This window comes from Monodon monoceros, unplaced genomic scaffold (assembly GCF_005190385.1).
Source record: "Monodon monoceros isolate NGI ecotype Baffin Bay Population unplaced genomic scaffold, NGI_Narwhal_1 Super_Scaffold_12, whole genome shotgun sequence".
In the NCBI taxonomy this organism is placed as follows: Eukaryota; Metazoa; Chordata; class Mammalia; order Artiodactyla; family Monodontidae; genus Monodon; species Monodon monoceros.
In genome coordinates, this window is record NW_021703768.1 from 53,851,614 (window position 1) to 53,876,595 (window position 24,982).

At 39.2% G+C, this 24,982-nt stretch overlaps 1 protein-coding gene across 6 annotated transcripts in view; it reads left to right on the plus strand.

Moving 5' to 3' along the window:
* Positions 1-24,982, plus strand: part of MAST4 (microtubule associated serine/threonine kinase family member 4) — a 568,502-nt gene that overhangs the window by 479,014 nt on the left and 64,506 nt on the right. For all 6 annotated transcript variants that reach the window (XM_029218029.1, XM_029218025.1, XM_029218027.1 and 3 more), the window contains 2 exons: positions 15,563-15,632; positions 21,662-21,740. In XM_029218029.1, the coding sequence (XP_029073862.1) occupies positions 15,563-15,632; positions 21,662-21,740 (149 nt within the window). The remainder of the gene's footprint in view (positions 1-15,562; positions 15,633-21,661; positions 21,741-24,982) is intronic.

Here is a 24,982-nt window from a genome sequence, read left to right on the forward strand (position 1 = left end):
TGGTGGCGAAGTGGTTGAGAGTCTGCCTGCTAATGCCGGGGACACGGGTTCGAGCCCTGGTCTGGGAGGATCCTACATGCCACGGAGCAACTAGGCCCATGAGCCACAACTACTGAGCCTGCGCGTCTGGAGCCTGTGCTCCACAACAGAGAGGCCGCGATAGTGAGAGGCCCGCACACCACGATGAAGAGTGGCCCCTGCTTGCCACAACTAGAGAAAGCCCTCACACAGAAACGAAGACCCAACACAGCAAAAATAAATTAATTAATTAATAAACTCCTACCTCCAACATCTAAAAAAATATATATATATATGCCTTACTTAAATCATCGGGGAAAATGTAGATTACTAAGCCAATAAATGGTCTTGAATCAGTTGATTAGCCATTTGGAAAAGAAGTAAACTGGACTGCTATATCTTACGCCTTAAACCATATAAATCCCATGTAGATACAGAAAAATATTTGAATTTAAAAAAACCCATAAAACTACTAGAAGAAAATATGGTTGCATTTAGAAAATAATTGGGAGTCAGGAAGGTCTTTCCAAACAAGGTACAAAACCTTGTAAGCCATAAAGGAAAATAGTTGATAAATTTGATTACATAAAATGTTCTCTGCAGATGAGTTACCATAAGCAACATTAAAAGATAAGCATAAGGCTTCCCTGGTGGTGCAGTGGTTGAGAGTCCGCCTGCCGATGCAGGGGACACGGGTTCGTGCCTCGGTCCAGGAAGACCCCACATGCCGCAGAGCGGCTGGGCCCGTGAGCCATGGCCACTGAGCCTGCGCGTCCGGAGCCTGTGCTCCGCAACGGGAGAGGCCACAGCAGTGAGAGGCCCGCGTACCGCAAAAAAAAAAAAAAGATAAGCACTAATAGTAGAAACATCTTCAATGTATTGACAGAATTGCCTCATTGTACAAAAAAACAAAAAACAAATTAATTTCAAAAAAAGACTAACATAATTCAGAGGAGTAAAGTATGAAGCAGGTGGTTAGTACAAAAAAGAACAAATGGTCAGTTAATATTTTAAAAGAGGCTCAATTTCACTCATCCTAAAGAAATGCATAGCAAAACAATATGATTAAAAAAAACAATATGATACCACCAAATATGAAAAAATTCTGTGTTGGCAAGACTGAGGGGAGATGGTGTTCCATATGCCACTAGTAACAGTGTAAATTAGGGCAGTGTCTTTGGAGAGCAATTTAGTTATATGCACCAAAGTGAAAAGTGAACTCCCCTTTTTTTTTCTTAAACATCTTTATTGGAGTATAATTGCTTTACAATGGTATGTTAGTTTCTGCTTTATAACAAAGTGAATCAGCTATACATATACATATATCCCCATATCTTCTCCCTCTTGCGTCTCCCTCCCACCCTCCCTATCCCACCCCTCTAGGTGGTCACAAAGCACCGAGCTGATCTCCCTGTGCTATGCGGCTGCTTCCCACTAGCTATCTATTTTACATTTGGCAGTATATATTATTAGTCCATGCCACTCTCTCACTTCGTCCCAGTTTACCCTTCCCCCTCCCCGTGTCCTTAAGTCCATTCTCTACATCTGCGTCCTTATTCCTGTCCTCCCCCTAGCTTCTTCATAACCATTTTTATTTATTTTTATTTATTTATTTTTAGATTCCATATATGTGTGTTAGCATATGGTATTTGTTTTTCTCTTTCTGACTTACTTCACTCTGTATGACAGACTCTAGGTCCATCCACCTCACTACAAACAACTCAATTTCATTTCTTTTTATGGCTGAGTAATATTCCATTCTATATATGTGCCACATCATCTTTATCCATTCATCTGTTGATGGACACTTAGGTTGCTTCCATGTCCTGGCTATTGTAAATAGGGCTGCAACGAACATTATGGTACATGACTCTTTTTGAATTATGGTTTTCTCAGGGTATATGCCCAGTAGTGGGATTGCTGGGTCATATGGTAGTTCTATTTTTAGTTTTTTAAGGAACCTCCATACTGTTCTCCATAGTGGCTGTATCAGTTTCCATTCCCACCAACAGTGCAAGAGGATTCCCTTTTCTCCACACCCTCTCCAGCATTTATTGTTTGTAGGTTTTTTTTTGTGTGTGTGTGTAGATTTTTTGATGATGGCCATTCTGACCGGTGTGAGGTGATACCTCATTGTGGTTTTGATTTGCATTTCTCTAATGATTAGTGATGTTGAGCATTCTTCCATGTGTTTGTTGGCTATCTGTCTATCTTCTTTGGAGAAATGTCTGTTTAGTTCTTCTGCCCATTTTTGGATTGGGTTGTTTGTTTTTTTGATATTGAGCTGCATGAGCTGCTTGTAAATTTTGGAGATTAATCCTTTGTCAGTGGCTTCATTTGCAAATATTTTCTCCCATTCTGAGGGTTGTCTTTTTGTCTTGTTTATGGTTACCTTTGCTGTGTAAAAGCTTTTAAGTTTCATTAGGCCCCATTTGTTTATTTTTGTTTTTATTTCCATTTCTTTAGGAGGTGGGTCAAAAGGAATCTTGCTGTGATTTATGTCATAGAGTGTTCTGCCTATGTTTTCCTCTAAGAGTTTTATAGTGTCTGCCCTTACATTTAGATCTTTAATCCATTTTGAGTTTATTTTTGTGTATGGTGTTAGGGAGTGTTCTAATTTCATTCTTTTACATGTAGCTGTCCCGTTTTCCCTGCACCACTTATTGAAGAGGCAGTCCTTTCTCCACTGTACATTCCGGCCTCCTTTATCAAAGATAAGGTGACCATATTTGCGTGGGCTTATCTCTGGGCTTTCTATCCTGTTCCATTGATCTTTCTGTTTTTGTGCCAGTACCATACTGTCTTGATTACTGTAGCTTTGTAGTATAGTCTGAAGTCTGGGAGCCTGATTCCTCCAGCTCTGTTTTTCTTTCTCAAGATTGCTTTGGCTATTCGGGGTCTTTTGTGTTTCCATACAAATTGTGAAATTTTTTGTTCTAGTTCTGTGAAAATGCTGTTGGTAGTTTGATGGGGATTGCATTGAATCTGTAGATTGCTTTGGGTAGTATAGTCATTTTCACAGTGTTGATTCTTCCAATCCAAGAACTTGGTATATCTCTCCATCTGTTTGTATCTTCTTTAATTTCCTTCCTTCATCAGTGTCTTATAGTTTTCTACATACAGGTGTTTTGTCTCCTTAGGTAGGTTTATTCCTAGGTATTTTATTCTTTTTGTGGCAGTGGTAAATAGGAGTGTTTCCTTAATTTCTCTTTCAGATTTTTCATCCTTAGTGTATAGGAATGCAAGAGATTTCTGAACTCACTTTTGGGGCCAGTAGTTCTGCTTCCAGGAATTTAGCTCTTGGATATAATCACTTAAATATTCAGAAGATATTCATTGGATAATCAAAGCACTGAAATCAGTCTAAATATCTATTAATAGAAGACTGAGTAAATTATGGTACAAGACATATTGGAATTTTATTTGATTCTGAAGATGACAGAGATTTATTTAGATGAACTGATATAGAAAGTTGTAGCTAGATTATTAACAAAAAACAGCAATTATAGAATATATATATACATAGTTGACAGGATAGAAATAGTTGACAGGGGTTACAGGTACCCGCCCTCTGCGCAGTTGAAAAATCTCAGTATAAGAGTCGTCCCTCTGTACCTGAGGTTCCTCTGATTCACAGTTCCTCTGTATTCGCAGTCCATATCTGCACATTCAGTCAACTACTGAACACATGTGGTACTGTAGGATTTACTATTGAAAAAATCTGCATATATGTGGACCCACACACTTCAAATCTGTGTTGCTCAAGGGTCAACTGTATATATAAGTGTGTGTGTATGTATAAATATATATATATATATATATATATATATATATATCATGGTATTATTTGGGGAATTTTTAAATATACCTAATATATACTTATATATCTACATGTATTTCTAGATAAATTCATACATCTGAAGAGTAGAGCTGGGGCTGGGGAGACAGCATGTGGCCCATAGCTTGTTGTGGTGCCTGGCCCATAACGAGTTCATGTTAAGTGTTTGAATGAATCAATGAATGAGAGTCAGAGGCTAGGAGAGATTTTCAGTCTTTACTTTATACCTCCTTGAACTATTTGAATTTTTTTTACAATGTATATAATTGCTTTTGTAATAAAATTAAGACATGTAAAATTGTGTTGTTCACGTTTGAGACTCTGTCCCTTTGTTTGTTCAGTTTCCTCTGCTTCAGAAGGCTCCTTTCCTTTCAGTTACCACTTTCCTTCAGGGTTCAGATGAAAGGTTGCCTCTCTGCAGCCATCCATTCTTCTGTCTTCTGAATTTGTGGCTTCCTCACTTTATGTATACATATCACCATGAGTGCAGTATCCCATTATGTTCTGTTGGATCTTTCTTTCCTGCCTGGTGGGTGAGAGCATTGTCAGAGATGGTGTGATTCATCTAACTTCCTCCAGAGGCTACCAAGGGTCTGCCATATTGTAGCCAAAAAGGAGGGAAATATGGCAGGGCTTTCCTGTCCAACTGCTGAGCACTGGTCTGCGTTACATTCACACTGACCTGACACCCAAAGTGATTGTTTATTTTTGACCCTTTGAATGTTCTCAGGATACAGAGCTCTAGCTTAAACAGTCTCCAGAATGACAGTATTCCATTTCATCCAGCATCACTGCCAACATCACTTGAAGGAAGCCCCCCCATATCAATTAGCTTTGACTTAATAGGCCTAGCAAGGTACACAGCATACATCGACTCTCCCCCAAGCTTTACTGAGATATTAATGACATATCATATGTTTAAGGAATGTGACGTGTTGACTTGATACATGTATGTGTTATGAAATCATTACCACAATAAGGTTAGTTAACTTCTACATCCCCTCACATAATTAAGATTTTTGTGTATATGGTGTTAACATTAAACATTGACTCTCTTAACAACTTTTAATATATAATACAGTACTGTTAATTATAGTCGCCATGCTATACGTTAAATCCCCAGAACTTATTCATCTTATAACTAGAAATTTGTACCCTTTAACAATCTCCCCATTTCTCCCACCCCAAGTAAGTGGCAACCAGATTTCTACTCTCTATTTCTGAGTTTGAGTTTTTTAGACTCCACATATAAGTGAGAACACACAGTATTTGTCTTTCTCTGTCTTATTTCACTTAGCATAATGCCATTAAGGTCTATCCATGTTGTCACAATAGGCAAGATCTCCTTTTTTTAACGAACAAATAACAATCCACTGTGTGTGTGTGTGTGTGTGTGTGCGTGTGCGTGTGTGTGTGTGTTTGTGTGTAGCCTTTCATCTGTCAAGGGACACTTAGGTGATTACCATGTCTTGGCTGTTGTAAATAATGTTGCAGTGAACGTGTGAGTGCAGATGTCTTTTTGAGATAGTGATGCCATTTTCTTTAGATAAACGCGCAGAAGTGGAATTGCCGGACCATATGGTAGTTCCATTGTTAATTTTTTGAGAAGACTCTATAGTGTCTGCACCAGTTTACATTGCCAACAACAGTGAACCAGGGTTCTCTTTTCTCCGTATCTTCACTGTTTGTTATCTCTTGTTTTTTTGATAATAGCCATTCTGACAGTTGTGATGTGAAATCTCATTGTGGTTTTGATTTGCATTTCCCTGATGCCTAGTGATGGTGAGCACCCTTTCATGTACCCACTGGCCATTTGTATATCTTCTCTGAGAAAGTGTCTATTCGAGTTATTTGCCCATTTTTAATCAGATTGTTTTTTTGCTGTTGAATTGTATTATTTTTTTGGATATCAGTCCCTTGTCAGAGACATGGTTTGCATATATTTTCTCTTGTTCAGTAGGTTGCGTTTTCATTTCACTGATTGTTTCTTTTTTTTTTAAATTTGTTTTTATTTATTTTTGGCTGTGTTGGGTCTTCGTTGCTGTGCGGGGACTTTCTCTAGTTGTGGCGAGCGGGGGCTACTCTTCTTTGTGGTGCGTGGGCTTCTCATTGCAGTGGCTTCTCTTGTTGCGGAACACAGGCTCTAGGGGCACAGGCTTCAGTAGTTGTGGCACATGGGCTCAGTAGTTGTGGCTCACGGGTTCTAGAGCGCAGGTGAGTAGTTGTGGCGCACGGGCTTAGTTGCTCCACGACATGTGGGATCTTCCCGGACCAGGGATCAAACCTGTGTCTCCTGCATTGGCAGGCGGATTCTTAACCACTGCACCACCAGGGAAGCCCTGATTGTTTCTTTTGCTGCATAGAAGCTTTTTAGTTTGATGTAGTCCCATTTGTTTATTTTTGCTTTTGTTGTTTGACCTTTTGCTGTCATATCCAAAAAATTGTTTCCAAAACCAATGTCAAGTAGTTTTTTTTTAAGTTTTTTTTTATATATAAATTTATTTATTTTATTTATTTATTTTTGGCTGCATTGGGTCTTCTTTGCTGAGCGCGGGCTTTCTCTAGTTGCGGCAAGCGGAGGCTACTCTTCGTTGGGGTGCGTGAGTGTCTCTTCGTTGTGGTGCCTGGGATTCTCCTTGCAGTGGCTTCTCTTGTTATGGAGCACGGGCTCTAGGCGCACAGGCTTCAGTAGTTGTGACGCATGAGCTTAGTTGCTCTGTGGCATGTGGGATCTTCCCCAACTAGGGCTTAAATGCGTGTCCCCTGCATTGGCAGGTGGATTCTTAACCACTGTACCATCAGGGAAGCCCAAGAAGTCTTTTCTCTGTTTCCTTCTAGTAGTTTTATAGTATCAGGTCTTATATTTAGTAAGATAAATAAATATTTATTAAATGATTTAATATGCCAAATTATGTACCTGCTATGTACCCAATTTTTCATTCAGAGGACCTTGAGGACCCTGTTGTGCTTTTTAAGAGAGTAATTACAACTTGTTTCCCTGCCTCAATACACCCCAACATACCTGAAAGGTTCAACATGTTATAATTAATATCTGTGGCTCCTTAGGGTAGTGATTCTCTGAAGGTTGATATTTGTGTATCCAGAATCTCAGGGTTGCATGTGGTTTGAAACAAGCTCCCCTCACCCCACCCATCAGTTACTTAGGATTGTGTGCTAAGAATATGGATACATGTATAGACCATAAATAGAATAAGGCCCTGAATGGACACATCCCTATCATGGATAAGGGCAGATCATGCTTTCTGCAAGGAGGAATGATTAGGATAATTAGAATGATTTTAGTTTTGCTTCTGATAATTACTGGTTGAATTGAGCCCCCCATGCCTTGATTTTAACGTTTCTAATAATTTTACATGTTCTGATATTACCTGGGCCAAATATTAGGCGTCTGCTTATTTAAAAAATGAAAGAGTGAGATGTACAGTTTTAAGGCAAATATCTCGTTCATATACTGTTAGATACTGATTATAACGATAGCTGGTGTTTCAGCTTGGGGCAATCGATTAAAGTTGACAGTAAAAGTATAAACAGGGTTATAGTTTATGAGTGTTTTCTTCCCTATGATTTCCTTATACAGAGACTTTTAATCTTAACCCAGGAACATAGGAATGATACACAGCTTAGCTTGGGGGATTTTCCTATTTTAGAGGAAAGGAGAAATTGTGGAAATAATTGAGTTTAGAGGAGAATAGCAATAGGACTCGGGTAGAAGAAGTGTAATTAACATACTTGATTAACCTAAGAGGACACCTGCAGGCAGGTGGGATTTCTGGAGTGTTGACATAGTGGGATAGTATTTGTTTGGGTTGATGGAGAAGAAATTTCCAGTCTTAGTCTTGTTTTGAGACTACTTGGAGGTCAGAGTGAAGTAAATGTATAAAAGGGACATTGAATTAGTATAGCTGAGAGACAAGAAGGCAGGGAAGTTGAGTTATAGAAGGAAAGGGGGGGAGTGTAAAAAATCCAAGACTTCCTGATTGAGAACTCTAAATGGCTAATGAAGTCTTGGGCATGATTTACGGAGTACAAGGAAATTCTAAGGCCGTAGTTCTCAGCCCTGGCAGCTGACTAGAGTCACTTCATTTAAAAGGGGTAGACTAGGGCCTGGCATCAGCATTTTTAAAGCTTCCCAGGTAATCCACCTGTGCACCTCATATTGAGAACTGTTTATTGATGTTAAGGGTATGGAAGAGGAGAGTGGGAGAAAAATATTAGAGGAGAGTCTCGGGGCCAGGGAATTTCTAAGATCTTGTATAGAATGGTTTATGGGAACTGAAAGTCAGCATTCTGATTTATTAGATACTTGGCACATTACATATTATTTTATTATGAAACAATAGAACTGAATGTCTTCAATTCTTTTAACTCTCAAGATATTTCTGGAGTTAGAAACCAAACATAATTAACTGTTAAAAAAAATACGTAACACGTATTTTGCTTCTTTCAGATGGAATGAATGCCTTTGTATCAAAAGCCAAAGGAACATTTACCATTTTGTTAAGTAGGACCACCTTAAATTTAGTATTTATATTTTTAAGGGGAGCTGAAAGGAGGAGATTTATAATAGAGAATACATTCAGACTACTTTTAGCAAGTTATATGGATGTGCCGCATTTCATTTAAATACTGCCTCTTTGACTAGAAATTACTCAGCAACTGAAGCAAACAGTCTGAGAGGAACCAATTTCCTGATATTGTCCACCCCTCTTCCAGGTAAAGATGGAAATTCTTTGTATCTAATTATGTTAAAGAATTGAAATCCCTTCATGTAAGATAGAAAAAAAAATATGCACACCTTAGATTACATTCTTTAACTCAGTCTTTTATCCACATTCAGAGACTAATTATCTAAGATGAATAGAATGCATCACATTTCATAAAACTGCATGAAACTTAGGAATACCTGTTACAGTAGCTATGTTCTTACCTCCCCTACCTTGACCTTACAGACGCTTCTCAGTAACTTTAAACAAAGGCTAAAAGTAATCTCTTCTCTGTTGCTGGGAAGATGAATGACTGTAGATGGGAGGAAAACATACAACTAAAAATCAACTTTCTTCATCACTCTTGACATTCACCAGTCTTTACTTGGGATCACCTTGAGATATGACATCAATTCAGAGTAATAAGGAGGGGTCAATGAAAAGCTAAAACATCCCCGAGAGCCCATTATAACACATCTCCAAGAGATTCGTGTCAATGACACAGCATTTCAAATACACTGCACAAATTTCAGAGGAATGGCTTCATGAAATGGAGGCAATAGGCATCTGTGAGAGTCTTAGGACATAGAAGCTGACCTGTTGTTGGGTATCTCTCTCACTCCCTACGTGTTTTCCACCCTATAAGCTCATCAGTCATTCCTTAGAAAGCAGGGTGTGTCCATTTTGTAAGTGTCTGTTGTGACATAGTACATTCTCTGTGTGGTATCATCATTGAGAGTTTGTTTTTAGTGAGTAATTTTGACACATTTAAGGGCTTTGATCTAAGAAAATTTCTTTTTCACGTGAATAAGGATCCAGAACTGGTTTCACAAGATCTTCTATCAGTAGATTTTTAGCTCTTTGGGTCTTGTTTACCTATTTAATCTATTCTAGCAGGTAACTCAAAGCTCTGTATATAAAAAGAACTTAATACATAATTGATGAATTAGAAAAAAATACATTTCTAGTTTACTGTGTTACAGGGACTAGCTTAGGCACTGAGAATTCAAAATACGCTTTTTGTGTGTCTACACGTATAACCAAAATTTATCCCTCACCAGCATTTAGAATTATGTTAGTGAGAAATGAAATACAGTATACCTGTCATTACACTTCATTCTGTTTTACCTATGGTGACATGATATAGAATGATTGAAGTTATCATTCCTCAAACTTCACTAGTCAGCCTATAGAATTTTCCTTCTCTGCAAACTTTTAACTAGCACTGTTTTCTAGTTTGGCTATATCAAACAGATCAGGGCTATTAAATCTGTTAGGTACTGAATAATGTGAGCTGGAAAAATGTTATTTGCTCTCAAGTACAATAAAAAACTATAATAGAACTTTCAGTGTTTAATTGAGTAATATAAATGCTACATCTAAGAAGTGTAACATTGTTACATGTGATTGCATATAATATGGAACATAAGTACATTTTAATATATTTAAAATTATTTGAGGTGGTGCCTCTGTAAATAAAAGAGCATAAATCCCACCCAGATTTTCAGGGGCTTTTTGCATTTTTTTAATTAAGTATAGTTGATTTACAAGATTGTGTTTCAGGCATATGGCATAGTGCTTTGGTTTTTTTGTTTGTTTGCTTGTTTGTTTTTACAGATTATATTCCATTATAGGTTATTACAAGATACTGGGTATAATTCTCTGTTATACAGTAAATCCTTTGTTACTTATCTATTTTACATATAGTAGTTTGTATCTGTTCATCGCATACACCAAATTTGTCCCTCCTCCCCTACCTCTCCCCTTTGGTAACCATAAGTTTGTCTTGTACATCTGTGAGTCTGTTTTGTTTCGTATATAGATTCACTTGTATTACCACTTCTATGTGGATTCTAAAAAGTATCATATAGTATTTGTCTGACTTATTACTTCACTCAGCATAATACCCTCCAGGTCTGTCCATGTTGTTGCAAATGGCAATACTTTGTTCTTTCCCCCATACTTCCACTCAGTCCAGTTTTTCAGTAAATCCTGTTGTCTCTACAACCAGAACATACCTGAGATCTACTCCCATCCTGTCCAAACCACCATCATCTCATACCTTGTCTATGCTGGTAGCCTCCTTACTGATCTCCCCTGCTTCCTGCATTTGTGCCTGCTTAGAGCCCATTGGCCACAGAAGAGCTAGAGGGCTCTTTCTAAAATGCAAATCAAATCACACCATTTATATATTGATAAATATTTGTTGAATGAATTAATCAGATGACAGTGAGTAGTGGTATTGGGTAAGAAGGATCAATATGGCAGGGATGGGAAAACCAAAAGAGGTTCAGAGAGGCCAGATTTTAAGAAAGGCTTGATTTATTGTGCATAATTCTCTTTACCTGAAAACCCAGGCATAAAAATCTATTTATTGGCCTGCTGTGAACACTTCACAGCTTACCCTGAGAGAATGCCACCCAAGGCTAATCAAGGTTTCTCTCTGTCCACCTAGAGTCTAAACAGCTGTCCAGGTTTAATTAATATTCTGCAGTTATATCTGGAGAGGAGCCAGTTTCTGAGACAGCTAAGTGAAAGGAGGATTTCTAACTCTTCTCTGGCGTCCGCTGGATCTGGTAGCATAGACTTAAAGTTCTCACGTGAAACTGAACTGTTATTTTTCAAAGTCCACTCAGCTTGAGGTCCCTGCATAACTTGTTCCATTGCCCCCTTTATCTGCTGCCATAACATCTTGTGAGGGGGTCCTAGGTTTGGTCCTGTGAAGTTTCGACTTAAGGTTTTTCAGCAGTGTCAATTCGTCGCTGAGAATCTCCTGCAGAACGATTAAGAAACACAGCGCTGGTTGTTATGGTGTAAAAAAGTCACAACGAATTTAAGCCGATCACCAAGTAATGACAACGAGGATTCAAGTGAGGGCTTACCCTTTTGATCTACCAGGAGTTTCAAATGGCAATTATCATTAATTCTTGGATCCCTCAAGTCCTGATAGAAAATCACGGCAACCAGAAACTATCATTTTGTGAACAGACAGCTATTAAAAGCACGTTAATAATGTATAGTGGGTATAGCATATGCCTTCTAAAAAGATTTGCAGCTTGTTTCTCTGCGGTAAAGACACAGGACTTCTCCAACCTAATTACAAAGCAATCAAACAATTTAATTAATCTGGAAATCACTTTCTTAACAATAACTGCCTCTAAAATGAGGCACCCTGTGTAGCTCCGTTAGGTAAAGCACTGTTTTGATGTACTGCCTGTGTATTAGCCACGCTAGTTGCCCCTGGGGATCCTGGAGTTAATTACCTATTCAATGCCTGACCACGACTAAGGTTTCCTTTACCAGGTCAGAAACAGTAGTCTATAAAGTGTCATGGCACTCAAACATCCAAGAGGCAGCACATCCCTGGGAACAGCTGGATTTGTGTTCTAAGCAAGTGTCGCACATATGGGCAGAGAATTAACTGGCACCAGTTTTCGTTTGAGAGTCTCTCAGGTATTGCTTTGCAGATGGGTGGATGAATTCAGAGAGCAGTGCTGTGAGCAGTGAAGGTCAAGTATAGGACTCTGGTTTCAATCCAGCTTACTTTCTTGTCCTGGGGAAGTGCTGTGCGTGTCCACAACAGTCTCGTCCTCATCTCTAAGTTAAGACTATATAAGGTGTGTTTTATAATTCAATCTGTTCTAAATTAGTGTTGTTTTGTATAACAAAATAGTACCCCTGGGCTTCCCTGGTGGCGCAGTGGTTGAGGGTCCGCCTGCCGATGCAGGGGACACGGGTTCGTGCCCCGGTCTGGGAGGATCCCACGTGCTGCGGAGCGGCTGGGCCTGTGAGCCATGGCCGCTGAGCCTGCGCGTCCGGAGCCTGTGCTCCGCAACGGGAGAGGCCACAACAGTGAGAGGCCCGCATACCGCAAAATAAAATAAAATAAAATAGTACCCCTAAGACTTAAGAGACAACATAGAAATCAATTTTTATTTCAAATAAGAACAAAGACCTCGAAGATTGACTTCTGCCTATTTAATCTGCTAATCTTCTAATCTCTCCCTAAGGAAAATAGAGGAATTTTCTGTAACAAATGACAAAAATGTCTAGAATACTCATCTACCCTTTTCTTCTACTATTACTACCGCCCCACTTCTCTCTAAAAGTTCCCTGTTAATGGGACAGTCTACTCACACTGGAAGCCTCAGTCACTTTTAGTCTGTAATCTTTTTCATGACTTATTTCTAATCCATCACCAATTACCCTTGGTTTGCTCACCAGAATATCCTTTCCATTGGCTTTCCATGTCCTAATCTAGCTCCTTCTCCTCGGCAGCACATCTGTCCACTCGGCATACTCAATGCCAGCTTAAAATCTCTTAGCATCTCTCTTGCATCCAAACATCTCTTAAGGCCTTCCACTAGGTAGTACCAATACATGTAGTTCACAGCTCATTGGCTTTACCAGTCTGAATTCCCTGCTTGTAGAGAGCCTGTCTCCACTGCATTGCCCCGCTGTGTTTGGGTTGATTCTGTCCCCTTCCTGAAGTCCTTCCATTCCTTCTGTTTATCTCCAGCTTGCTGAACTGACCTCAAATTAAGCTATAGTGTCTCGTCCTTAAGGAATTATCAGTCTAGTTGATGCCACCTTCATTTTCTCCAATATCCCGTTGCATTTAAGGGCCTTTGTGATAATGCAGGGGCGTGTATTTGCATTTCAACTAGCTCTTCAGTCAGACATGAAACAAGAAGAAAGATCTGTGGTTAGTAAGATAATAGGAATGGCTCTATAGCTTGGAGTTGAGGAACATTGTCAGTGGAAGTGCCTGAAAAGGCAGCATGGAATAGGAAGACAAAACCCGAAGATGAGAAATGGTTAATGGTAGCCCTGGGTTTTTTGTTTGTTTGTTTGTTTAAAGAGCAGAGTTAAATGAACCTACCTCTGTATCTCCATCTCTGCCCATTCATCCTCAAAGTGATGGTCCGCCATGTATTATAAGATGTTACATAGCTTCCTGGGGGACCACTCCTTAAAATCTCTAAAAGTGAAAAGGTTTTTCAGATAATTCCTTGTCTCTCCCTCCTTCAGAGTCTTAAAAACATTTAATAAGCTCTCTCTAGTTGTTCTGGTTGATCTCATATAATCTCCAGATATAGTGTTCTCTTTACAAAGAACACAGGGCTAAGAATTTGGTGCCAAGTTTCACTGGCCTTATTATTTATTCTCAGTGAATAGGGTAGCAGGGATTGTTCTCAGAATGCCTTGGCTTCAATCAATTGTTTTGTTTCTCCTCATAATTTACTGGTAGTTTGCTCTGTGTGGGGTGTGAGCAAAGCAAACGTTTTTTTCCCAAATAAAAACAAAATCGACATGGAGATTTCTGGCATTTGATTTGTTTCCCTTTAGAAACAAGATTTCTAGCCATCTTGAAATCAAGACCTTTTAAGGAATATGAAGAGTGATGCACAAACTAAATTGGAGAGGGGGGGGCAGGGGGAATGAAGGCTGTTGGGAAAAGTTCAAAGAACTTAATTTAGCTGTGTAGATAAATGGACAAAAAGAGTCCTGGATTGCTGGATGGCAAACGCAGAATCCATTTCTCCAGGGGCCCAAGGAACAACAGATGCAAAGGCATGATAAATTTCATTGCTGCAGGGGGGAAATGCTTCTTGATTCTCTATCCGTAAAGAAATGGGCTTTTCAGTGCTTCCCAGTTAAATGGCTTTAATTGTGCTGTCTGTCAGAAACTTAATGGCATCTGTTGGTGCCATCACTATAAAATCTGCAACTTTAATTGAAAAATTTCTGTAGAGGTGTAGCCAGTCCAGAAGTCCTCCAGGTAACACTGAAATTATCCACTTTAATGCATTAATCTATTCTTTTTGCACACAGGTAATAAATTGTTTACCTGTATAGCTAGGTACTGACTTGAAGGTGCCGCCTTGTATTCCTTACCCCTAATTACAATTGTCACTTCCGGTAAGAAATCAGTAATGTGGCAACTGGCTTGTTGTTAAGGATTAAACATGTCTTCTTGATTTATTTTCTGTGTTTCAAGAACATACAGGATTAGTTTGCCACCTTTCCTAACCTCCTTATTTACACCAGCTACAGTCCCATCCGGTCCTCAGGAAATTCTCAACCTAATTAAACATGCAGAGGGAAGCAGGGTGGTCTGGAGTGCCCTGAACCTTCCCTCACCTGCTGCCTGCCAAGCTTTCTCAGTGATCAGTAGCAGGTTACATGTTCTGACGGGGAAAGTAGCAAGTCCCCCAGAAGCTGCCGCCTTACAGAAAGCAACCTGTGCTCCACCTGCCTCCAGAGGACTTGGGGAAGACACCCTCTGCCAGCCTCTGTGTGTGGCTTTTAAAGGCTGCCTGGCCAGTCACCACCCAGCTGCTTAGGAGCAGAGAGACTATTGAAGGAAATACGGATAAGGGTTAGTCCTGCTGGGCCACTAGGCCATGCTGAGATAGAGCTGGATCATTTGAGGAATAGGTCTGAACTGTTGGGTTCTCCCCAGCATTTTATGACTTGTTCTGACATTTCTCCCTTTAAAATATGTACTTTGAAATATGAGGATTCATTTTTGAGAGCTCAGAATTTTATTTCGGTTTCTGTAAATAAAAATATCAAGACTGCCTCCTTAAAATAGAAAGCCTCACCCTCCCAATTGAAGCATATACTTCTCCACCCATCCTGCTGTTGGAAATGTTAACATCTGGAAGAGTAGGAACCAGGACATTTGTATATTCATTATTCTGTAGGACTGAAATATTTAGGTTGTTAAATATATGGAAAACTGCTGGTTGGTGATGTAGGTTTGTTTATTCATATATTACGCACTTGGAAAGCTGTGCTGGAGCTCAAGCTGACCCCCTGTCTCTTCTCCAAGTAAAAGTAAAACAGTTTTTGAGGACATGGACATTTTACAAAAGTGTACAGAAACTTACTACTAAAGAGAAGAAGGTTTTGGATGTAGATAAAGATACAAAAACAAAGTCATGATGTCACGTTTTTTTCTTCTTTCTCTCTACAGGAAATAGCCCTCAAGATAGTCCAAGAAACTTCTCCCCCAGTGCCTCTGCCCATTTTTCATTTGCACGGAGGTAAGGATTTCTTGTGAGTAGAATAATGAAGTGTTACGTGGAGAATCCCATTCCCCCAGCCCACTCCCTCCACTACCCTTTAGAGCTATATGTACCTCTCTTGGTCCTTCCTAGATGGTGGGCTCTCACTGAGGGCAGGAGAAAACCATTTCCACCTTTTCTCCCATCCCCAGTGCAGTGTCTCATACATGCTTTTGATGATCAACAGATTTTTACTGAATTATCTGAGCTTATATTATAAGAACTTGATTCACCTATATGTCTTGGTGCAATTGCTTTTGTTGTTGTTGAAATACCTTTTTTTTCCCCCCCTTAATAAAAATGACCTTACTTGGGATCACAAGGTATAAACTCTAAGATGCCTTTCCTTGAGGGCACCAAGCCAGCAATTTAGTGATCTCCCTGAGATAAAGCCATGAGGGTGTTTTATGTTTGCTCTTCCTATCTGAGTTAGAATTGGACACCACATATCAAAGTTATATGTCTCATATCTGGGTCAGTGAGTCATGAGAAAGTATTGTTGCTCAGAGGACAGTGGGCATATGATCTATTATCAAACCTTTTCAGTTCTGGATCTTCTACTGTGATTTCTCCCAGTCAGAGGAGTCTACACAGCCACCTCTTCTGTGTTGTGTGCGTGGAATTAGCGTACTTCACCCTGTCACATTCAAATCTTCACCTTCCTGGGTTCCGTCATCCCTCTCAACATGTGTATACCCTGCCTTCTTCCACCCAGGAAAAACACACGGAAAACAAAATTGTCCCTTTAGCGAGGTTTCTGCATATTCAGAATGAATTCATTTTATGGCCTGTTTATATATATATGTGTGTGTGTGTATATATATATATACATATATATATATATATTTTTTTTTTTTTTTTTTTTTTTTGCCTGCGTTGGGTCTTCATTGCTGCGCGCGGGCTTTTCTCTAGTTGTGGCGAGCGGGGGCGACTCTTCATTGCGGTGCGCGGGCTTCTCATTGTGGTGGCTTCTCTTGTTGTGGAGCACGGGCTCTAGGCGCACAGGCTTCAGTAGTTGTGGCATGCAGGCTCAGTAGTTGTAGCTCACGGGCTCTAGAGCTCAGGCTCAGTAGTTGTTGCACACGGGCTTAGTTGCTCCATGGCATGTGGGATCTTCCTGGCCAGGGATCGAACCTGTGTCTCCTGCACTGGCAGGTGGATTCTTAACCACTGCGCCACCAGGGAAGTCCCTGTCCTAGATATTTGTTAAATTTTCTTCAGAGACCTAATCATACCTTGAAATGAATTAAAGTAGCATTTAATTAAGACACATAGGTAGGTTAAAAAAATAGATTTAACACGTGTTACTAACGAGCAAAACCTGCAACGTCTTCACTGTCTTTTGTCAGCATTCAATGCATTTTATATAACTAAATCCAGAGAAAAGGATCCGCTTGCAGTATTTTCAGAATTCCTGAAAATTAAGATTCTCTTGTAAAATCACACATTCCCCACCATATGGTAAATGCCTGTGTGTACCAGGCCTCCACCATAGGGAGGACACAAGAGTAATTAAGACGTGATCTCCAATGAACTTCCTGAGACCGACACCCCAATTTTCCCCAATTCCAACTTTGATACTTTCAGTGCTCATTTAAACACCATAAAGAAAATGTGACAATTAGCTGGTCTCACAAAGCCTGTGTTTGTTTGCCCAATGAATATTAATTCACTGTGGTGGTACCATTCTAAGTGAAAAGGGAAATCTTATAAAAACTGATTTTAAAAAAAGAGAACATACCATAGTCTTTAAAATACATTTCTCTTAAAAAGGGAATGCCTTTAATTACTTTAAGTAGAAAGAAAATGCAAATGTCATTGTAGCCCACATTTAAACGCGACTGAAATCAGTCTTTTAATCCTGCCAGATTTATAAAAATGAAGAGAATCTAATAATTAAGTGGCTGACTGGAGGACAGATGAATTTGGTTTCTATGCTATAAAAAAAAAAAATACACAAACCCCTAGGCATGTTAATTTTCGACAAATAAACCGTAAACCGTAACAGAAGATTATCACAGGAGACCTCTGGTTCATTTTGCAGGAATTTCCAGATGGAACTCCCTCCACACTCTTCAAAAAGCATTAATTTAGATTAGGACATGAGTGATCATCTTTTTGAACTTTTATTCAAGTAAATAGAACCCTGTGTTTGCTATGTGAACTCAAATTGGCCTATTTTTATTTGACATCAGTCATCTTTCTCTTCCATTTTAAAGTTGATTTTTCATTCAAGAAACATGGAAATTCCATGGGTCTCCATTCCCTACCATTTGGCGTGCATTTCTGAGCCTTTAGGAAGTACTGCCATTTAGGGAGTCCCACATTTTATCATTTTGTATATTCAGTCCAACAGAGGGGAGAGATTGTCCTATTTTAAAAATTATTCTTGGGTGACGGGATAAAGGTCAGACTTATTAACCTTTTCTGATCTTACTTATAATGTGATAATTTACCCCCCAGAAGACATCCCCTGTAATGTTGAATTTCAGACTGGGAAATAGGATGACACACACTTGCTTTCCATATTATCTAATAGGTGTTTGAGAGCAAAATTATCAAGTTAATTTTTTAGTATCGAGTTAAAATAAAAGGATGAAAATGAGCATCATAGTGTAGTAGATTTTGTCTGGAGCAAGGAAACATATTTTGTAATTTGCTAATCACTGTGATTTTGTCTGGAGCAAGGAAACATATTTTGTAATTTGCTAATCACTGTGATGAAGCTGGTTTACAATCCATCTGATTGTGGAGTTACTTAATGTTTTATTCCTTGGTGGTGGTAAACTGGAGGTAATGACATTGTTCTGCCTTCCCCAGAAGTTGTAGAGGTTTAGGTAACATAAGTTGCTTTCATTTTCATTAGAAATACAGACAGAGGCACTTCCCTGGTGGCGCAGTGGTTAAGAATCTGCCTGCCAATTCAGGGGACACGGGCTCGAGCCCTGGTCCGGGAAGATCCCATACGCTGCGTAGCAGCTAAGCACATGCGCCACAACTACTGAGCCTGCACGCTAGAGCGTGTGAGCCACAGCTACTGAGCCCACGTGCCACAATTACTGAAGCCCATGCGCCTAGAGCCCGTGCTCCGCAACAAGAGAAGCCACCGCAATGAGAAGCCTGCACACAGTAACAAAGACCCATTGCAGCCACAAATAAATAAATAAATTTTTAAAATTTTTAAAAAAATTTTAAAAAGGAAATAGAGCCCTGAATAATCGTTGTGGATGTCTCCTAGCTGTCTAGCTGTTATTTGTCAGGTTAAATCTCAGAATATATTTCCGTAAGCAAATTACTGGAACAGACCTGCCTGCTGAGAGGTCAGGTCATGAGACACTTGTTGAGCACTGGTGGGCAGAGTTACTCTGGTTGCATTATATTGGCATAATTCATCTTGTTCCAATATCAGCTAGACCATAAAATGTTTCACACCAGATGACTGTAACAAACAAACAAAGAAATCTTCCTCTTCATACAGTTGTAATAGGGACTTTTCTTTCTTCCTTTGTTGTATACCATATTAATCTAACTTTTTGTGGTTAGTGTTGAAATGATGTGGGTTTTTTGGTTTTTGGGGGGTTTTGTTTTTGTTTTTTGTTTGCCAATCTCTTTGTATCCTGTGTTCCCATCAGGTGTTTTTCCCTTCTTACTTTTTCATTTAGCGTAACATTAAGATTTCCACCCACAAAGAAAGCACTCTTCAAAAAAGCCTTGTTGCTTTGGCAAGAATGTACTCTTGTTTTCAGGTAGCATTTTACTGGTAGCTGCTGCAAAGAAAAGAGAACATTGTTAGTAGGATCCAAATTATACTTGTGTGATAGCTTTCTTCAAAAAAGGGCATGCTCTCTCTTAAGCACTGTATATAGCATATATAGGAATTTCTGACGGGCAGTTGTCATGGTAATGAAAATGCAATGGTCCTTTGTGCTCCATTGGAGTAAATAGACACGGACAACTTAGGCAACTTTATGAGACATAACTTATTTCTGGTCCGTGGCTGCACAGAGTACTGAGCATATTCTTGTTTAAACATCTTTCTAGTTGTGTGTCTTCCAGAGTAAGCAAATGTAATTTATGCTTCAGAACTAATAAGAACATGTCTCTTCTTGGAGTTGTTCGTTCATCTGAAATATGTTCATTGATACCTGAGGGAAAGGAGAGTTAAGGAATCACAAAGCAAAATCATGGTGGGGGAAATTGTGTCCCTCACTCTTTCCAGAGACTAGTTTCTGATAATTGCTATTAAATGGACTGAACAAGTCCATTTAAAAATTGGAGCTTTTTAAAATAGAAAGTCCAGGAATGGGTTAAGTCTTTAATAATTAGGTAAATAAACTAGATCCAACCTGTGTCCATTTAATTGATGGTCAGATGTCTTTATAAGCATGTTTTTAGAATTATTTTCTTTTAACATTTTCAGTAGTATAAAATTATTTCTAGAGAACATGTGATTTATTTCTTTTCATTCCTTTTATCTGGTATATTTACAAACATCTTATTTTGCTTCTTTTTTTAAAAAAAAAAAAACCATACTTGATTCAATTGTACTCCAATCGTGGTCACAGAAACGACAGGTAAATTTTACTAAAATCTTAACATTGTACTACTTCTGTGATTTGTCCACCTGAATTCTTCCATTTTGTCTTTGTGGACCATTTGCATTTTTGGAGGCAACATCCCTGGTGGCCTATGATTGTATTCTCCCTTGACTGTGATTTAGGCTACAGTGTCGGTTTTTTACATAAACATCTGCTTGTGACATTTCTCAGATTCAAGTCGAATGCTGGTGAATTCCCCGACTTCAACTTACTGTGAATGTGTCTGTGGTAAATTTGGTCTACTCTTGTCTCTCATTTGGTAGATTAATCTAATCATGAGTTACAAAAAGTCTACATATGATCCTGCATCTAAGAAAGCAGTATAGCTCTTTAGAAAAGTATGTGTTTCCTGTATTCCTCGTGGCAAATGTGTGTATATTTGTTTTCACACTGTTACGTGATTTTGAAGGCATAGTTCACTCAAAATTGCTAGTAAATTAATGGTTCTGGAATGCCAGAGATTTCAGAAAAAATTGACTTTCTGGTGTCCCCTTGCCTTAGCGACAGTGTTGTCTTTACTACTCCAGCAGCTCATCTGAGACCCTTGTAATGACTATAATTCATAGCCAGAGTTCAGCCCAGAAGCTATCTGTCCTGTTACGACTTGGAGATAAAAACCATACTCTGTTAAGACTCCTGACAGCTTTGCCTCTACGATTAGGGCAGGTAACCCTACTCTTTGCATTAGGCTCTATCACTAGTGGAGAATTTTCATTCTTCCCTCCCTCTCACTGGCTAGAGCTGGGCTGCATACTCATAAACCCTGCAAGAGGCTTTTGCTGGAACACTTTATAAAGCCAGGTCGTGTCAGAAGGTATAATAACTCTTAAGAGAGTCTGTGCACAAGGTCAGTCACTTTCTTAGTGCTCAAATTATTTGCCACTTAAGGCTTGAGCCGGTCTTGAGCCCCCCGATCCCTTCTCCCCTCGGTGTGATGAGTAGGACTGCTCCCTTGAAAATAATAAGCAGAAAGTCCTGAGGATGCAATGGAAGTCCCCACAGGCTCTTGTACCATGCTGGAATGCAGGCCCTTCCAAAGATCATGGCCCCGGTTATCAGTTTCCAGATAAGAGTGTTTTTTCCTCCTCCCTTTCTGTTTTTATTCATCAGAATCTGCTGAGTCTGACTGATGTAATTATCCCTGGTATTCATTTTGTCAAAGTGTATTAGTGAGAGATCAATAATATGGATCACCCCATTCACTTTCTGCTTGTTTGGGTGTATTGATTCACTTTAAATAAAAGTCAACCTGCTGTATAATGTTTGTTTACTCTGGCCCTTGCTGAACATTTCCACATCCTCACTGACTGTGTTTGTGTCATTTGTTCAACTAAAAATACTCGGTTTCCCTGGGGTTCCCATGTAACCGTAATCCAGCGTTGGCCTAAGCTAATCTCACTTTCTCACCAGGACTGATGGACGCCGCTGGTCCTTGGCTTCTCTCCCCTCCTCTGGCTATGGGACAAACACGCCCAGCTCCACGGTCTCTGTAAGTGCCCGACTTTTCCTCTCTCACACCCCAGAGCTCTTACACAGGCAGTGCTTTCTCTGGGTGCTTCCTGATAGGAAGGAAAGGATAAATTCTGCATATCTGCCCCTCAGAGTAGGCAACACATCAGATGATGAGCTGACAAACATTAAAAGGACATACTTTTTGCTGCACGCTTTTAAACTATGATGCACAAGTTGAGTGAGTCCCCGGATCACCAGTTGGGAGGAGACTGGGAGCTTTCTTTTTCATACTATTTGGTGTTTTGGGTGGGAGGAGGAAACATAATCTGGTTTCATTGCTTTGGCTCCATGCCAGTGATATTAGTACTGAAAATGCCATTAAACTTTGATGGCCTGGGTCGTTTTTTTTCTTGTGTGGCTTATATGCAGAGGTTTTTTTTTTAGTTTTTCTCATTCAAAGGAAGAAAATGTCAAGCCTTAAATCTGTGCCTTCTGGATAAGAACTTTCTTTTAAGGAGAGACTAAAAGAACTTAGTAGTAGATTAAGATCAATAAAGAGACAAGATGAAACAATGAAAATAGGATAGAGGAAGAAGGGATACTCTTGCCACAAACTACATTTCAACAGGAGCCCTAGCAATTACTAGAAGTGATTCAGTGGGTCAGATACATGCTTTCTCAGTTTAAATTAGTGATGTTGTGAGATATTTGTCTCCACGGAGCTTTATTTATTTATTTATTTTACTTTTTAAAAATTGAAGTATAGTTGATTTACAATGTTGTGTTAATTTCTGCTGTACAACAAAGTGACTCAGTTATACACATATTTTAGATGTTGAAAGTATGGGCCGCCACAGTGTGAACATGAACGCTGACATTGATTGACCAAAAAGCAAAAAGAATAATTTTCAAATTTTAAGTGGTGTTCTTCCCTAGACTCCTAAGTGTCTCCGATTAGAACCCAACCACCAGTAAACAGAGTATTTGTCCCCTGTGGCTTACTCGTACATACTCTCACTGAATCCTCCCCATACCCCAAATGTGTATCATGTTCCTTGACTCTAAATCCTTTTTATTTTTACTATATCGCCTTGCTTTGCCCTTCAGTCAAGTTTTATTATAGTTTGGATACAGAAATTTCTCTTTTGCAAGAAAAATAGGGGAGAACACAGGATCTTTCTTCTTTCCATCTCTAGTAAATCATACGTTATTTTAAAAAGTGAATCCAAAAAGCAAAGGTGAGCTACATAGAATTGGACCCCATTTGGTACAGATTACTTTGGAAATTATATTTTTATAAATACTTATTATGTGTTAGGTACTAGTCTCACTACTTACAACGCATTGATTGGCTTAATTGTAGAAACATACCTCATAATGTGGTTGTCATTATTGTCATCATTTTATGGATCAAAACTCTGAGGCCCAGAGAATGAACCGAAGGGCTGTCTACTAACCCCCTTGTCGTAGCAGTAAGAATACAAGTAAGGGTTCTAGGCGCTTGGCTTTTTTTTAAAGGAATTTACAAGGTATTTCTTAAAACAAACCTGATAATTAATAAATCTGACCTGGCCATCTGTCATAATGGAATCAGGGCTGTCCCTGACTTGCATATATGCCTAAAGAGAAAGCTTCCTGAGACAATTTTTAGTCACACACATGTATTCTGTGTTTCTAACAGCTTCTGCCCAGAGGTAGGGCAGCTTTTCTCTTAAGTGTTTATTTTATTGAAGAAGGTAGTATCGTATAATTGTTGATCTCTTATTCCTATTTTTCCCTTCAAAATCAAATTTTAACTTTCAAAATTAACCTTTTTACCAAAAGACCAAAGGAACTGTTAAATTTGGGGAGTGTAGGTTCTGTTGCCCAGAAGTTTGGCTATTTTTTCTCCTTATTGGTTATTGATAAAAAAGCTAATTGAGGGCTTCCCTGGTGGCGCAGTGGTTGAGAGTCCGCCTGCCGATGCGGGGGACACGGGTTCGTGCCCTGGTCCGGGAAGATCCCACATGCCGCGGAGCGGCTGGGCCCGTGAGCCATGGCCTCTGAGCCTGCGCGTCCAGAGCCTGTGCTCCGCCGCAACAGGAGAGGCCACAACAGTGAGAGGCCCGCGTACCGCAAAAAAAAAAAAAAAAATGCTAATTGAAAATCTAAAACGCTGCTTCTCATTTACCCCAGTTTCTTTATGTTCTCACCCTTCATATATTAGGGCGAACATTGTGCAAAACTGCTTAGGAGTTGCATTTTCTTCTTTTCTAAATCTAACCTGAATCACTCTTAGAGTCTCATTTTCTGGGTTAACTGGTTGTGATGTAGCTAATTAGAAATGCATTTTAGTTGTTAAGATGAAAACACAGAATATGTACAAATAAGTTACAGACACTTTGAAAATGCAGCTTAAGTTTTACAGATAATTGTTGTTAGCTGAATTCCAGGATTACTAACCCTGAAAGGTAAACGCCAGGTCTTGATCCTTTGGATATTATGTAAACTGCAAAATTCACAAGTGTGTTAAAATGCTCTATTCTGAAATTGGAAAGATTTGGCCATGTGGAGAATCAGTCCTTCCACAGAATATTTACTATTGCAGCTTCTCTTAACTTCAAATTTTGTAGTTAAAATTAATTTGCAGAGCTTTTCCAAGGTAATATTCAGAACATAATTTTTAATTTGAATATAAGTAATACGGAATTGAAGCAGTAGGAGGACATCTCGCATGTATTTCTTACCAGATGAATTATTTTCTGCTGAGGGAAAGAATGGAAATACGAAAATAAATACCTATAAATATGAGGTATGACTATAAAATAATATTACTTTTAATAAATAACAAGTGGAAAATTACACATGCATATGGATACCGTCCCTTGCAAAATGGTTATCTTGAGAGACTAAATGTTTATTTGAATGATACCATTACTCAGAACGTTTTTTATTGCCTTGAGAAGTAGAAGCACAGTTTTTTTCTGTAAATCTTCACTCTTTGAAAGTGGATTTGATTTTTCATGTAGTCAGAAGTCATATGCAAGCTAGTTGGGTGATGAGACTCACTGGCGCCACACTTAGAGAACATACTAGAAATATAAAGTCATGGGACTCAGCTTATTGGGAAATTCCCAAACTCATTCTTGAAACTCTAGTAAAAGTGCTGTTCCAAGGATGCGTTGACCAGCGGAAGTATCTTTTCAGTAAGTATATGAGGTCCTGAGGATGACACCTGCAGCCTTTGTTGGACTCACAAGTTCTCCTTTGAGTTCCTGACCTCTGCTGAAACTGACCCCT